This window comes from Rhipicephalus microplus, chromosome X (assembly GCF_043290135.1).
Source record: "Rhipicephalus microplus isolate Deutch F79 chromosome X, USDA_Rmic, whole genome shotgun sequence".
Lineage (NCBI taxonomy): Eukaryota > Metazoa > Arthropoda > Arachnida > Ixodida > Ixodidae > Rhipicephalus > Rhipicephalus microplus.
In genome coordinates this window covers 154818274-154833666 of record NC_134710.1, presented here as the reverse complement: position 1 = coordinate 154833666, position 15393 = coordinate 154818274, and the positions used below count along the sequence as shown (strand labels likewise).

General features: G+C 45.3%; 1 protein-coding gene across 1 annotated transcript in view; it reads right to left on the bottom strand.

Annotated features, from left to right (window-relative positions):
* The window catches only part of LOC119177056 (neuropilin and tolloid-like protein 1), a 460939-nt gene that overhangs the window by 22192 nt on the left and 423354 nt on the right, over window positions 1–15393 (bottom strand). The window contains exon 7 of the mRNA XM_037428420.2: window positions 9978–10103. Within this exon, the coding sequence (XP_037284317.2) occupies window positions 9978–10103 (126 nt within the window). The remainder of the gene's footprint in view (window positions 1–9977; window positions 10104–15393) is intronic.

Sequence of the window (15393 nt, the reverse complement as noted above, 5' to 3'; positions counted from 1 at the left end):
GCCAATAATTTTTGGAGAGGTGGTCACGAGCTTCGAAAACGACCGCTTTCGTCCTCAAGTGATATAAAATAAACTAGCAACCACGAAGAGCGACTCTGACTGTATAAGCTTCATCTATGAAGTTCAACAGCTGCGTAAAAATGCAGAATCAGAACTCCAGCCGGATATCAACAACGCGGTCATTCGAGTGGTGATGCAGACGACACGAGATGCCGGCGTGCCCTCCTAGTCGCACTACCACCCTGCAAAAGCACTTGACCTCCGCCACACTCTGCATCTCGCATTGCGAGGGCTTCTCCTCAGCTTTCCTTCATGAAGTATGATTCCGTCTCCTCCTGCAAGCCGGCTTCCGCTACGGCGTTACAACCAGCTATGACCACTGGATACATTATTAAAGATTAGTCTAAACCCTGTACTCTATTGTACACTATACACAGCTCACATATAAAGCACACGTAAACACCAAGCATTACGTCTTAAGAGCAGGTCTTCATCACACACACACACACACACACACACACACACACACACACACACACACACACACACACACACACACGCACACACACACACACGCACATACACGCACACACACACACGCACGCACCCACAAACATGCACCCACCCACACACACACACACACGCACACACACACGCACGCACCCACACCCACACGCACGCACGCACACGCACACACACGCACGCACCCACACACACACGCACACACACACACACACACGCACGCACGCACACGCACGCACACACACACACGCACGCACACACACACACACACGCACGCACACGCACGCACGCACCCACACACACACACACACGCACACACGCACGCACACACACACGCACACACGCACGCACACACACGCACGCACACACGCACACACTTACACACACACACACACTCACACACACACACACACACACACACAAATGAAAGTCGAAAATTAGTTTGTGTTAACTCGGAAAATTGACTAAATTTCTCGTAGAGAAAGCGGCCGCATAAATGTGTCAAACTATACTACCGTTGGCGTATATGTATAATTTATTCGAAGGTCCGTTTGCAGATGCAGGGTTACTACAATGCTTACATATAAATAAAATAAGGCATGTTCCTTATTAGCAGTACGTCACCTCCAAGCTCGGGACCCTCAACTCTATATTTTTTGCAAATAATGCTTTCTGGAAGAGAGTGAGAGAGTGACATTCGGCATCACTGAGCCACGCGGTCTCAGTCTGTTAGTGGCGTTTTTATCACGGTGTTGTCCCTCAATTTCGCGTAAGTTTACTTTAGCGCCCAGCACACTTTCACCGAAAAAGGAAGGGCACACACACGATCCTCGCTGAACGGAGGAGTCATTGATGAAACTTTACGCTATTTCACTTTTAAAGTGGGCCAGAGGAGGCAATGGCACGGCGCCGTTTATACAACGGTGCAGACTTCGACGAGATAATAGACGTGGTTGGTAGCGAGTGCGTCTCGCGCAGCGCCTGCGGTCCATGACAACGGCGGTCGTTGTCGGGGCCCGTGGGACGCTCAAACGAGGTCGCGAACCGCTCGCTTTGTAGAAAAGCCGGCGAGCGCGATAAGGCACCAACGCCCTCTCTCCACCCTTGTTGCTCCCCGTTCGACGAAGAAAGTACCTAAAAGCTTCTTCTCAATGAGGATTCAATTTCCGCAGCTTCTCTTTGCTGCCGCGTTCCGGGAGGCGACACTGGCGGCAATGGTAGCAACGTGCTCGACGATAGCCTTTTGCGAGCGCCCGCGTCGATTTTTCCTAATGACCGGGAACATTTCTCCCCGCCGGCTTCTTGCTTCGTCTGTCGCGCGCGCCCAGCGCGTGAAACCTCCGGCTGGGCGCTGCTCTTCTTCTTTGTCTCGCCGTCGCCCAGCAGCCAGTGGCTGCTGCTCCTTGGCGCCGTATCGCGAGGCCTCAAGCTCCCCCTCCCCCGCGCTTTCTTCTCTCGGTGCGCGATTGAGCGTCCCCGCATATGTGCGTGCGTGTAGCCGCTGCGGGCGGTATCTGCGCGCTTCAGCATCAGTCGGCGAAGGAGCAGTTTGGCTGCCCTCATCAAGGGTCGCTCATCAGCGTCGCGGCGTTCTGCGGGCAAGCAAGCACCGTTCCAGAACGTCGCCGCCGCCTTCGGGCCACCATGAGTGACGGCGAAGAGCAGAAAATAAATATTATTTCTAATAACAAAAATATGCCTTGTCGCCTCGGCTGCCGCCACGAGATTCGTTTCTCGTTTTGCCTCACCCACCCACGCGTCTCTCTAGCTTTCTGATGTACTGCTATGTGTGGAGCATTACCCCTTTCCATATTTTTTGGTCTGGTGACCGCCGAATATGCTGCGCTTCCCTGATTCCAACAAAGAGTGGGCACAAATGAATAGAACAGCCTATTTGACATCATCCAACTGTGCTTTTCGCACCGCAGACACAGACAAGAATGCGTGAAAAGAAAGAAAAAAAAAATGCGGGTTGAGGCGCTCGTGCACGCCACGTCCATGCAGCATTGTGCTTTGTGGCTACTCGCACATCCTCTTCTCGCATTGCCGAAAAACTCACGGCTCGGAAAACTTAAGTCGATGGTCGCCCGCTCTCCATGGCAGAAACTTTCCGCCTGACGACTTCCTTTCTTCGACGTGCCGTTCTAATCGGTTCCTTTTTCGTTTGCGTCTTCTTCGGTACCCAATTCGACTCTTTAGTAGGCTTTGTGCTAACGCTTCACTTGACCGTGTTGCGTCATTACGACTTATAATAAAGTTTCTTTTTTTCGATCAAGCTGCAATGCTAGTCGGCACGCCTACTGCGTTTCTGGAGGCAAGAGGTGGGACCAGCAGACTCGGTCATTTACGTCACACGTGCCCTAAGCATTTTCGCCTGACGTCACGCGTCACGGTTCTTCTCGCTCGTTGCAAGCACAGCGTGTTACGACATCGCTTTTTGGCAATGCTAAAGAATGTCACGCTGGTGCCTGTGGGATAGCAGCAAAAAATACGTATAAGTCTGAGGGACACAAACTCATTATATATATATATATATATATATATATATATATATATATATATATGTATATATATATATATATATATATATATATATATATATATATATATATATATATATATATATATATATATATATCCTGATGAAGGCCAGACTCTAGGCCGAAACGTCGAAATAAACCACGTTGTGTGACCGCTCACGGAGGATCTACTGGACTATATATATATATATATATATATATATATATATATATATATATATATAAATATATATATATATATATATATATATATATATATATATATATATATATATATATATATATATATATATATATATATATATATATATATATATATATATATATAGAGTGAGAGAGAGAGAGAGAAGTGTATACTTAAGGGCTCGTTTTACCATGTTTGACACAATGTTAATGAGATCTAACATAACAGACATTAATGCCAAGGAAAGTATAGGGGAAGCTACTAGCTCGAATTGTAATGTAAATGTGAAGAAAGAAAATGGGTGAAAAGATAACTTGCCGTGGACAGGAACCAAACCTGTGACCTTCGAATAACGCGAAGAACCAGCACAGGACCCGGACGTAAAAGTTAAAAAGAAGATATCAAGCATGGAAAAAAAAATGTTCCGGAAAAGACTGACGGTTCGGCCGTGGGTGCGGCCTTCGTCAGAGTCGAAGGTTGGTCTGTAACCTTCTGCAAATGTTGTTTCTCTGCAGTGTACAAATGGTATGCCGTAAAACCACCTAATAAAAAAAAAGCGCGCATGGTCAACTGTGGACTATCCAGCAGGACCGTGAGGCGGCGAGGACACAGGGTAATCTGTCTTCCTCAGAGGTGGCCGAGGCCCAGGCTACGAATTAGCCAGAGTTATTAATAAAGTGGTTACCACCACCACCCCAGAAAAGAATTCACTCTTCAAGGTTAAATGTACATTTACCTACACCTCATTAGCCTTGAGCGAATGTCTCATAGCCTGCCTTATAATGTCCATGGTCACCGAAAAACTATCCTCATCATAAGCGAGTCTGTGACATAGAAGTTGTTCTATTCTTCACTAGTCCACTAAAACTGAAGAAGGCAACAGTTTGCCCAAGAAATTGTTGCGATGCGATAGCAAGTACGTATAACGAGAGAGTACTAAAGAACGGGAAAGGCAACGGCATGTGCGAGAAGACCACCGAAACGATGGAAACCCTACGCCAACGAAGACATGCCCATAGATCTACGAGAAAGGCAAATGCTCCGTTCCAGTGCGGGTATTTGTCTCTGGAGTGTGAACATCCCTGGCGTTGCTATGACTCTGGGTGCACATGATTTAACTTGGACCATTCTATGCTGAGAATCAGCCTAGAAACAAACTAGCTAAATCCTAGCAATAAATATATAGTAGCAAATAAATTTGGCCTCAAAATAATTCAGTTTCACTGCTGCTAGCCTTGCGTGACGTAGTACAAGTGAGACAATTTTTTTAAGTCTCAAACGTAACGCATTACTGTTATACGCGCCTATTACTGTTACATTACTCCCACTTTCTGAATTTGCTTGTAGTTCACTTTGAACCTATAAAAGTGGCATTCACTGCGACTTTTAAAAAAACATGAAAGTTAGCTGGGGCATCGAAAAATGCTCATTTGTCTTTAATCATACACTAAACAAACTATTTGACAAAATAATTGTTCACTATAGGGTGAACTTGGTAATTGGCATACAGGTGTGTCTTAACCAAATCGTATAGCTCCGAATCGCTGTGAAATATAGCTATAAAACAGAGGCCTCCATATACCATATACTATATGCTTTATGCTTTTTTTTCCTTCGCAAAAGGCGCATCATTTTCCCGCAGAACATTTTCTCAGCCGCTTCATAAACAGCTCTTCCCTTAATGCAAAATTTATTTTTACAAACTTTTAGTCAAGTAGTTTCTTCGTAAGGCCGCAGCGGTGTCACATGCTCCATGGACTAGCCAGAAAGACTTGCCTGAGCATCGTATATCTTCCAAATGTATATGACTATGTAATCACTGTCAAGTTTCAGCTTCGTTGTTGAGACGACTCCTTAGTGGAATAATATGAAATTAATTTAGCGCTATTTCACTAAATTACTAACATCACACTACGATTTGCAGTGCCAATATCATGGACTGCTTCGTCTTGTACCGAACAGCAGGTGTGGCAGTATTGAGCTCTCTACTAAGAAGAGAGAGAGAAAAAAAGATTGTCTGGTATATCGACCTCTCGTGTGTCGAAGTACATGTCATTAGCTAGATGCGAGTGCTTTGACTTTCTTTCATTCTACCCAGAAATGGCGATAGTTACACGGATAGCAAATGAACCAGTACCGACGACGAAAAAGTGAGGAACGCAACACTTGCTTATACTTCGCCTCTGTGTTGCCTTTTTTTCCCTTCATTTACACGGCGAGGTGGAATTGCAATAGGAAAAAAAAAAAGCGAAGAACACCATGTAACGCTCTGCGACGAGACGTCGTAAGACAAACGTGCTTGGTCATGATCATCTTGTACAGACTACGGCGGTTATTGAATTCACATTACAACCAACTTGCGGAACGAAGCCTAGCTAAAAGTATGCCGCTTCTCATTCGCAAATACACTTAAATTAGCCTCTTTTGTCTGGAAGATTTCCTATCTAAATAAATAAATAAGTAAATAAATAACATCGCCAAGTCTGAAACTTTCGCTGATTTGAATATTGAGTCACAAGGTGGCAGCTAACCAGAAACTTTATTTTTGCCTAAGCCCCCTATTTTTCCGGCTATTTCTTTGCCTGTTTAGTTCAGGGATTACTACTCTCGAATATTGCCGTCTGTTGAAACTTCGTGGTTCCGTACATTGCACAAGAAAGACATTTATAGTGAAGACACAGCGCAGATCAGCAAGGAGTGTTGCGGAAGTGTAGAGCGTGCTGCCATGACGCTGCATGCAACGACGAAATTCCCACACCCGTCTCGCACTTGCAACATAAAGAATTGCAGTGCAGCTGAGTTGAACGTGCGGCAAAAAAGTAGTTTAAAGGCTGCGTTGTGGATCGGTTGCGGCATCTCTAGAACTAGTTGGCACATGTCTGATTGCAATATCGGCCACACTCTTCTGACAGCGAAGATGCTATTGAACATTTTTAATGCTTCTATTATCGGTATGTGAAGCCCATTTGTAATTCGGACAAAATCGATGTCGTCACCTTCGATGCGGACATGAAACCTATAGCATTGGAAGCTGTTTCTAGAGAGTGAGATGCTCTTCACTAACATCTTAGAGAGTGAGGTGTTCTTCACTGGCATTTCCTTTAGAAGGTGGTAGTGACAGATAGTCACCCCGCCTGTTCGAGTTGTGATGGTGAAGTCCGCTGGCGTGAAAAGCAGCGAAAACGTTACTGCATAGTTTCACAAGACTACAACCGATCTGTACAAGCACTCGTAGACTTATAGTTCTCCTTCGCGTCTCTCTTACGCTTCATTCGGTCATGTAATTTCGAGGCTTTATCTTCTTCCTTGAGTGCATGGTAGAAAACCGTTAACATCCTCGCCTTAAGGTTTTTCTCTCTCTCTTCAAAAGCGTTCCACTAGTTTACTTACCGCCCATACGAACACAAAAAAAAAAACAGCGAATACATCTGCTTGGCCCCTATGTATTTTTTTGTCTCTTCGTGTCTTAGCAAAACTGTGCAAGGAAACAAATATTTACTTTACAGACTGTCCAGCCAGACATCCGTATAACGAATACGGACGTAACAAATTTTCAGGTGTAACGAAGGCACTTAAGTATAGTATAGCCACAGATACAATGTTACAAATTCATCAAAATTTGTTTATATCAAATTTTCGCATACAGTGAAGCCATTTTCGTGAAACAAGTAGCACAGGTAATTACCGATCCTCAATAGATTGCAACTGTGGATGCTAATAAGGGTAATCATAAAAAAGTTGGTATTCCGCATATGTTCTGATTGATGTGTGCTTTAACGTGTCAAAACCACCATATAATAATGAGAGACGCCGTAGTGGAAGCCTTCGGAAATTCAGACCACCTGGGGTTCTTTAATGTGCGCCCAAATCTAAGCACACGGGCCTACAACATTTCCGCCTCCATCGGAAATGCAGCCGCCACAGCCGGGATTCGATCCCGCGACCTTCGGGTCAGCAGCCGAGTACCTTAGCCACTAAACGACCGCGGCGGGGCTCCGCATATGTTCTCTTTACCCTTTGAAATGCATATACACTGTAGGCAGTGACTGCGGAGACTGGGCCCGTCAGCTTAGTACAATATTTAGAGTGAGAAGTCCCGTCAGCGTATAGTGTATAAATAATCGTAACAGTGAGGGGGCCCGCCATAATAGCGATGAAACGATTGCGACCAGCCCCGTCACCGTAGAGCAATGACTGTATGGTGCGGAGGCCCGTCACTGTGTAGTGCAATGGTGAAAATGAGGGGGCCAATTGCCCTACACTTGTAGTCTTTTTAGCCACCGCCAGCGTATACTGGGTTGATGCGCAGTTGGAGAAGCAGTAGCGCTGCAAGATCAACTGTTCAAATTTCCGTTTTCCAAACATGCTGGTGTTTTTTTCACGTTAATGCGTCAGGATTGACGTTACTCCCTCAAGGAGTCGTAATTTTGCTTTTTTTGCAGGAAAAATATGTCACTGTGCCGGTAGTTAGATTGCCCTACCGCGGGGATTTTTCGAGGTGCAGTGCGTAAATACGTTGTTGAGGTGTGACTTCAGGTTTTAATCTCATTGACCAGTAAAATTTTCTGTTTTTTTTCCACTTTCAATATTGTTTCGAGCAATGTTGCCTCTTTTAAAGGCAGCATCCTACGGTAGAGCGATGAGAGGAGGCGCTGGCCAGCGAGAACCTGGACGGTCAGCTGAGTCCAGATTCTCGCTGAGAGAACCGGCTCGCTGAGTGGCATCCACCGCGAAGCCCTGGTCTAAGCTGCCCCGCTCGCGAAATCCGCCGCAGTACTGCAAATAAAGTAAGTTTTCACCACCATCATTAAAAGCGTGTGCACAGACACTACAGTATCGAGCCAACACAGTCGTAATGATGTAATAGGGAAGTGGCCCGTCTTCACAGCGCTGCTTTTAGTGACGGGCCCCGACATAGTGCTGCTGTTTGTGCCCTTAATGAAGTGATTGAAGAAGTTCTTATTGTTTTTTATTTACTGCTGCGCAAGGTGACGGCGTTCAAACTCCCTGTGGATACGTCCCCTCAGGGTAAAATACATCGACGCTGCTACATGCACGTTCATTCGTGCGTGTAAGTTTCATCGACTGGGTTACAGCTGGTGGTTTACCCTAGCCCGCAGCCGCACCGCCCAGCACTTGTAAATTACAGCAACCAGAAGAACGGTCAGCCACACGCCTTCAGCGTGCTCGTATTTAATTACCGAGAACACGATACAATACACGCCTCGTTCCTGTGGGAAAAGCGTCGTCTCAGGAGGGGATGAAAGCTATAGAGAGCGCACCACGGTACGACTATGTACCACACCTTAGATAGCCCGCATGTCTATGGACGTTTACATCGCAACAGCACACACTCACGAAACGAAAGCAACGTGCATATCCCTTTGTTTAAAGAAGCCGATTCAATCACACGAAGTGCGTGTGTGTCACTTCAGGTGAAGTACTCCCGACGTTAGAGCCACAAGTATTGCAGATTTATGCATTGTGCTTTTGGGACCCTTTGAAACATACTGTCCAATTACACAGTCCTCATGGTTAAAACACACTATATGTTGACCTGCACTACGTTGGGCATCAGCCCATATGCCCCTTTTATACGGCGAAACGAAAAATACATGGAATACATTGATTTGGGCACATCACATTATGCGTAACAAATGATGAGTTGGTGCAAGGGAATGAATTTAAAGGAACGGAAAGCCCGCCAAGGGTGGCTACTAATACAGTTATGAAATTCGCACGCGTACAACGAAATCTGATAGCCCAGGGTATTATCAATCGGAAATCATCAGGGGAATGCCTTCACTTCCCGTTGGGCTTAAAAGAAGGTTGATAGTTATCCTCGATGAATAAATATGATTATCATTAAAAAGTAACTATAGCTCATCTAATACTGAAAGAAGAAAATAAAGAAAAAAGAACACGATTCAAACCAATGTCGCACACCAGCGACACTACGCCACGATATCGACAAGTGGCTGTCTAACAAACACCGCAGACAGCGACATGATTTTCTCGTATAAAAACAATATTACGACTCCTTAAGAACAGTAACTTCAGTCTTGACGCATTAACGTAAAAAAGTAAAAAAAAACCGATTTGAACTGATGAGCTGCAGCATGACTACTTCACCAACTGCGCGCCAACCAACTATACGCCCACCTCAACCACGTGACGGTGTTCTCTAAAACTACTACAAAGTTAAGGCAGCGGCACCCCTCATTTTTACCATCGCACTACCATATAGTCATTGCTTCACGATGACGGGACCCATCGCTATAGTTGCATAGCCATTATGATGGGCCCCCTCACTGTTACGATTACACTACGCTGACGGGCCCCGTCGCCGTAGTCACTGCCTATGCGGCAATCTGGTGCGAAAAATATATGGCGCTCCTGCGCCTGTGTTCGGTTACACATAGATGCGTGAACCATGATGGCTATGGGCTGGAGAGTCGAAAAGAGAATCTGCACTCGAGTGGTATTATTAAAAACGCATTGATGCTTATGCATTTGTAAAATTTGATTCACTTTACTACACGCAAAGGTAGACGACAGCTAAGAGAGGGATGCAAGGGTGCGTAGTATACGTAGTAGGTACTCAGCTCGGTCAGCGAGTCTGTTGCAAGTATAAAAACTGGAATAAGCTTGCAGGACAGGTAAATCAAGCGAGAGAGTGCAAGGGACGACAAAGCAAAGGTACTGCGTTCTCATCGCGTGGGGTGACTCACCGACGTGGCAGATTGACGACTCCTCGTCGTAGCGATACTTGCAGTTGAACTGGCCGTTGCACTTCAGTTTCTCATCAATGCACCAGCCATCGTCACAACTGAATTCTGTTTCCGGATCGCACCTCTCTGCACATGACAAAAGACCACAATTAGAAAGACTATGAAAAAAATTCAATCTTCGGCTAGTTGTTCGTAGTACACAGGGCAAAGAAAAAAAGAACACTGATGCACAAAACCAGTGCGAGTTGCGACTAATTTATGTTGCGAGTAGCGCTTGTCTTGCTCATCGGTGCACTTTCCTACTTTGTTCTGGTTCAAATAATGATTGCATCTTGGGTACACACACATCATATACAAACATATATATAAATGTACATACATATATAATGATAGGAAGAAAATGTACGCCTCTACAAAAATGTTTATTTGTCGACGTTTTGATCGGAGACCAAGCTTCATTCATGAAGATCGGTCTCCGAATGAAACGTCGATAAATAAACAGGTTTGTAGAGGCGTACACCTTTTTCCTGTTCGTTTACGGCATTTATATATATATATATATATATATATATATATATATATATATATATATATATATATATATATATATATATATAAGTCAAGTAGATCCTCCAAGAGAACGGTAACAACGGAAGTGTTTAATTCGACAGTTTCGGCCAGAGTCTGGCCTTCATCAGGAGTCATGGTACATTCTGTTTGCGCTCACATTTATAGTATTTTGGGTAAAAAATGAGAGAGAAGGGAAAAAAAAAAAAAAAAAAAAAAAAAACAGAAAGAAAGAAAGAGTTTGAAAAACGAGAGAGGAAAGGATATCCAGAAAGTTCCAGGTTCCACTGTGCTTCGCGAGTGGCGTCGTCAGTGTGTATTTTCTTAGTATTGCGTTCAGTGCAGTTTGGTGGCGGTCCCTTTATTGTAGACGGGGCCTGGCTAAGGTAAGGGCTTGCGTGTCGCGAAAAATGCTTTTTTTATTAATATTTTTTATTTTTTATTTTTTAAAGACCGTCACTAATTCGGCGTCGGGGACAGCGTTCCGAGGCTCCAGGAAGTCGGCGCGGGAGAAAATGTTTCTTAAGGCGCTGTCTGTCGTTTTGAATGCTATTTTGCTCTGCGAATCCGCGTTTGGGGGTTTTAATTGTGTATGGGGTGGCCCTTCTATATGTCGGGCTTTGTTGTCGAAATGCGGGAAGGGTTTCCAAACTGCGAGAAAGGACGTTTGAAGTGATTGCTATTTTGTACTGGGAAACCGCGTTCGGGGCGTTTAGTTGTGTATGTGGATGTCGGGCTTTGTTGCCAAAATCGGGGAAGGGTTGCCAAAAGGCGAGAAGGGGCGTTTGAAGTGATTGCATTTTGTTCTGGGAATCCACGTTCGGGGCTTTTAGTTGTGCATGCGGTGACCCTTCGACAAGTCGGGCTTACAACTATTGTTCGGTTATTCAGAGAAATAGAAATAGACGACAGTGGTTCACTGAAACACGCAAAGATATTTGTAGTTGTCCAGTCCTCGTCGCCGCCACAGTGCCGCGAAATCTTGAACTGTTATGATTACAATTATAAACTTACATATACACACATACACCCCCATACATATGCGCATATGCATAAGTACATATACACATATAAATGCATATGTATATATTATAGTGCTTTGATTGCTGCAAGTGTACCCGGACTTTCATTTATGCCTTTTTCGAGGGTGTTAAATCGGTGTATGAGGTATGATTCACGTTGTTCACGTTCCCGGTTTGATTTAAATCCTGTTTCTAAAAGTGTGACTGACAATTTGTCGAAGGAGTGGCCGGGAAGGTTAAGGTGTTTTGATAGAGGTAGATTCGGCGCTGATTTCGCGTGGGCTCTGTGATTATTGAAACGAATCCTAAAGGGTGTTTCCGTTTGTCCGATGTATTGCATGCCGCACACGTTGCATTCAAGTAGATATACCACATTAGGGGAATCGCATGTTAGATTTCCTCGTATGTTAATTGAAAAGTTGGATTGTGTGCTGCTTGCCTTGCCTGTATCTCGCATCGCTTTGCATACAAAACATCGAGGCTTCAGACAAGGTCGGCATGAACTGTCGGAAGTTGAAGTATTGATTTGGGAGTTTACAAGTGTGTCTTTGAGGTTGCGTGTTCGTCGGTAAACGACGCCAGGAGCCGATGGGAATGCACGTTTTAGACGTTCACTTTGTTCCAGTATGTTGTAATGTCGTTTAAGGATTTTGTTAACGTTGGGGAAATTCGTGCTGTATGGGAAATTCGTGCTGAAGTCAGTGTCAAAAGACACTGACTTCCACGCGAGCTCACAAAAGCTTAAACTCGTGCTCGAAAAACAGAAATATCCTCCACATGTAATTGATGACGCTATTCAAAAAGCTAGAAAACTTCAGCGTGATGACCTTCTGATGAAGCGGCCACCACAACACAACCTGCAACAGACACACCTATGTTTAACATACAGCACGAATTTCCCCAACGTTAACAAAATCCTTAAACGACATTACAACATACTGGAACAAAGTGAACGTCTAAAACGTGCATTCCCATCGGCTCCTGGCGTCGTTTACCGACGAACACGCAACCTCAAAGACACACTTGTAAACTCCCAAATCAATACTTCAACTTCCGACAGTTCATGCCGACCTTGTCTGAAGCCTCGATGTTTTGTATGCAAAGCGATGCGAGATACAGGCAAGGCAAGCAGCACACAATCCAACTTTTCAATTAACATACGAGGAAATCTAACATGCGATTCCCCTAATGTGGTATATCTACTTGAATGCAACGTGTGCGGCATGCAATACATCGGACAAACGGAAACACCCTTTAGGATTCGTTTCAATAATCACAGAGCCCACGCGAAATCAGCGCCGAATCTACCTCTATCAAAACACCTTAACCTTCCCGGCCACTCCTTCGACAAATTGTCAGTCACACTTTTAGAAACAGGATTTAAATCAAACCGGGAACGTGAACAACGTGAATCATACCTCATACACCGATTTAACACCCTCGAAAAAGGCATAAATGAAAGTCCGGGTACACTTGCAGCAATCAAAGCACTATAATATATACATATGCATTTATATGTGTATATGTACTTATGCATATGCGCATATGTATGGGGGTGTATGTGTGTATATGTAAGTTTATAATTGTAATCATAACAGTTCAAGATTTCGCGGCACTGTGGCGGCGACGAGGACTGGACAACTACAAATATCTTTGCGTGTTTCAGTGAACCACTGTCGTCTATTTCTATTTCTCTGAATAACCGAACAATAGTTGTAAGCCCGACTTGTCGAAGGGTCACCGCATGCACAACTAAAAGCCCCGAACGTGGATTCCCAGAACAAAATGCAATCACTTCAAACGCCCCTTCTCGCCTTTTGGCAACCCTTCCCCGATTTTGGCAACAAAGCCCGACATCCACATACACAACTAAACGCCCCGAACGCGGTTTCCCAGTACAAAATAGCAATCACTTCAAACGTCCTTTCTCGCAGTTTGGAAACCCTTCCCGCATTTCGACAACAAAGCCCGACATATAGAAGGGCCACCCCATACACAATTAAAACCCCCAAACGCGGATTCGCAGAGCAAAATAGCATTCAAAACGACAGACAGCGCCTTAAGAAACATTTTCTCCCGCGCCGACTTCCTGGAGCCTCGGAACGCTGTCCCCGACGCCGAATTAGTGACGGTCTTTAAAAAATAAAAAATAAAAAATAATAATAAAAAAAGCATTTTTCGCGACACGCAAGCCCTTACCTTAGCCAGGCCCCGTCTACAATAAAGGGACCGCCACCAAACTGCACTGAACGCAATACTAAGAAAATACACACTGACGACGCCACTCGCGAAGCACAGTGGAACCTGGAACTTTCTGGATATCCTTTCCTCTCTCGTTTTTCAAACTCTTTCTTTCTTTCTGTTTTTTTTTTTTTTTTTTTTTTTTTTCCTTCCCTCTCATTTTTTACCCAAAATACTATAAATGTGAGCGCAAACAGAATGTACCATGACTCCTGATGAAGGCCAGACTCTGGCCGAAACTGTCGAATTAAACACTTCCGTTGTTACCGTTCTCTTGGAGGATCTACTTGACTTATTGCAACGCTACGGCCATTTTCGCCACCATGCCTGCCTACTCCAGACCGGCCACCGGCGCACCTCCAGCGGAAAAAGTATCACGGAAATTTCCTAAACATGCACCAAGTACAGCTATCATTGGAAATTCACAAACGAGATACCTTCATCGACACTTCAACCCCTACGACAAGTCAACACCGGCATTCATAACGATCCGCGGAGCATCCACTTTCGATATTGAAGATGAGCTGGCAAATGTGCCACGCTCAGTAACCACGCTCGTTTTCCACGTGGGGACGAGCGAATTGGAACTGTACGGGCCGGATGAGTCCCTTCGCCGCCTTCGCCGCCTGGTAAATAACACTCTTCAAAGACGCCCGGAACTTGACAGACTAATTGTCTCATGTGTGCCACCACGATCCACCAACAGGCGCCTACAACGTTCCAACGAGAAATTCGTCCACCGCTTCAACAGGGAAGCTCGTCACTTTAATGAGACAATCAAGACGTACTGCCGGAAACCGGGCAAGGTGTCATACATCGACTATGAATTCGACCAACTGCCAGCCAGACGTTTCCTTGCTGCGGACGGACTACATCCGAGCTTCATGGGGGTAGCACTCATTGCTCAAACGCTGAAAGGGGCAATATATCGCGGGAACCTCGAGCCTGCCGCGGGGTGGTCATCCCAACCTACCACTCCCATCCAAATGCGAACAGAAGAATATCACCAGGGAACCAGAAGTCACCAACACGTTCCCGGAGCACTGCAGACCTCTGACACCACGACAGAGTTCCCAACGATCGTTGAAAGTATAACACCTCGACGCCCGATACAGCCCACCGTCATCGACAGCAGTACCGCACCTTCCCAAGAGGTGAAACCTGCCGACCAACAGAGGCGTGTTGCTCTATTGCCGACCCCACCCAAAGAAACATCGAGCAACACGGACATCCTGCCCTCAACGCTCGCTCGGAGCTCAACGCCTGCCAGCAGCTCGACGCCCGGATCATCCTTTCAACGACGAAGGCCTACACAACACACCTACAACCTGCGTACTTCTGCAGTGCCGTCCCCGCGCCCAAAAGAAGACTGACTTCCAATCTGTAAGTCCAGCTCTCTGCTCTCCGGTTACAGTGCCACTTTTCTTAAAGTAAGAAAACTCACGGATAAACGAATCAGACATGCAATGCATAGATCGACGCTGCAAGTGTACCTAAATGCTAGAATAGCCCCCAAAGGAATGACACTCTCCATCACCCCTGCCGCCACAAATCTCGACGAAAACAACCGGGCCGCATGGCAAAAC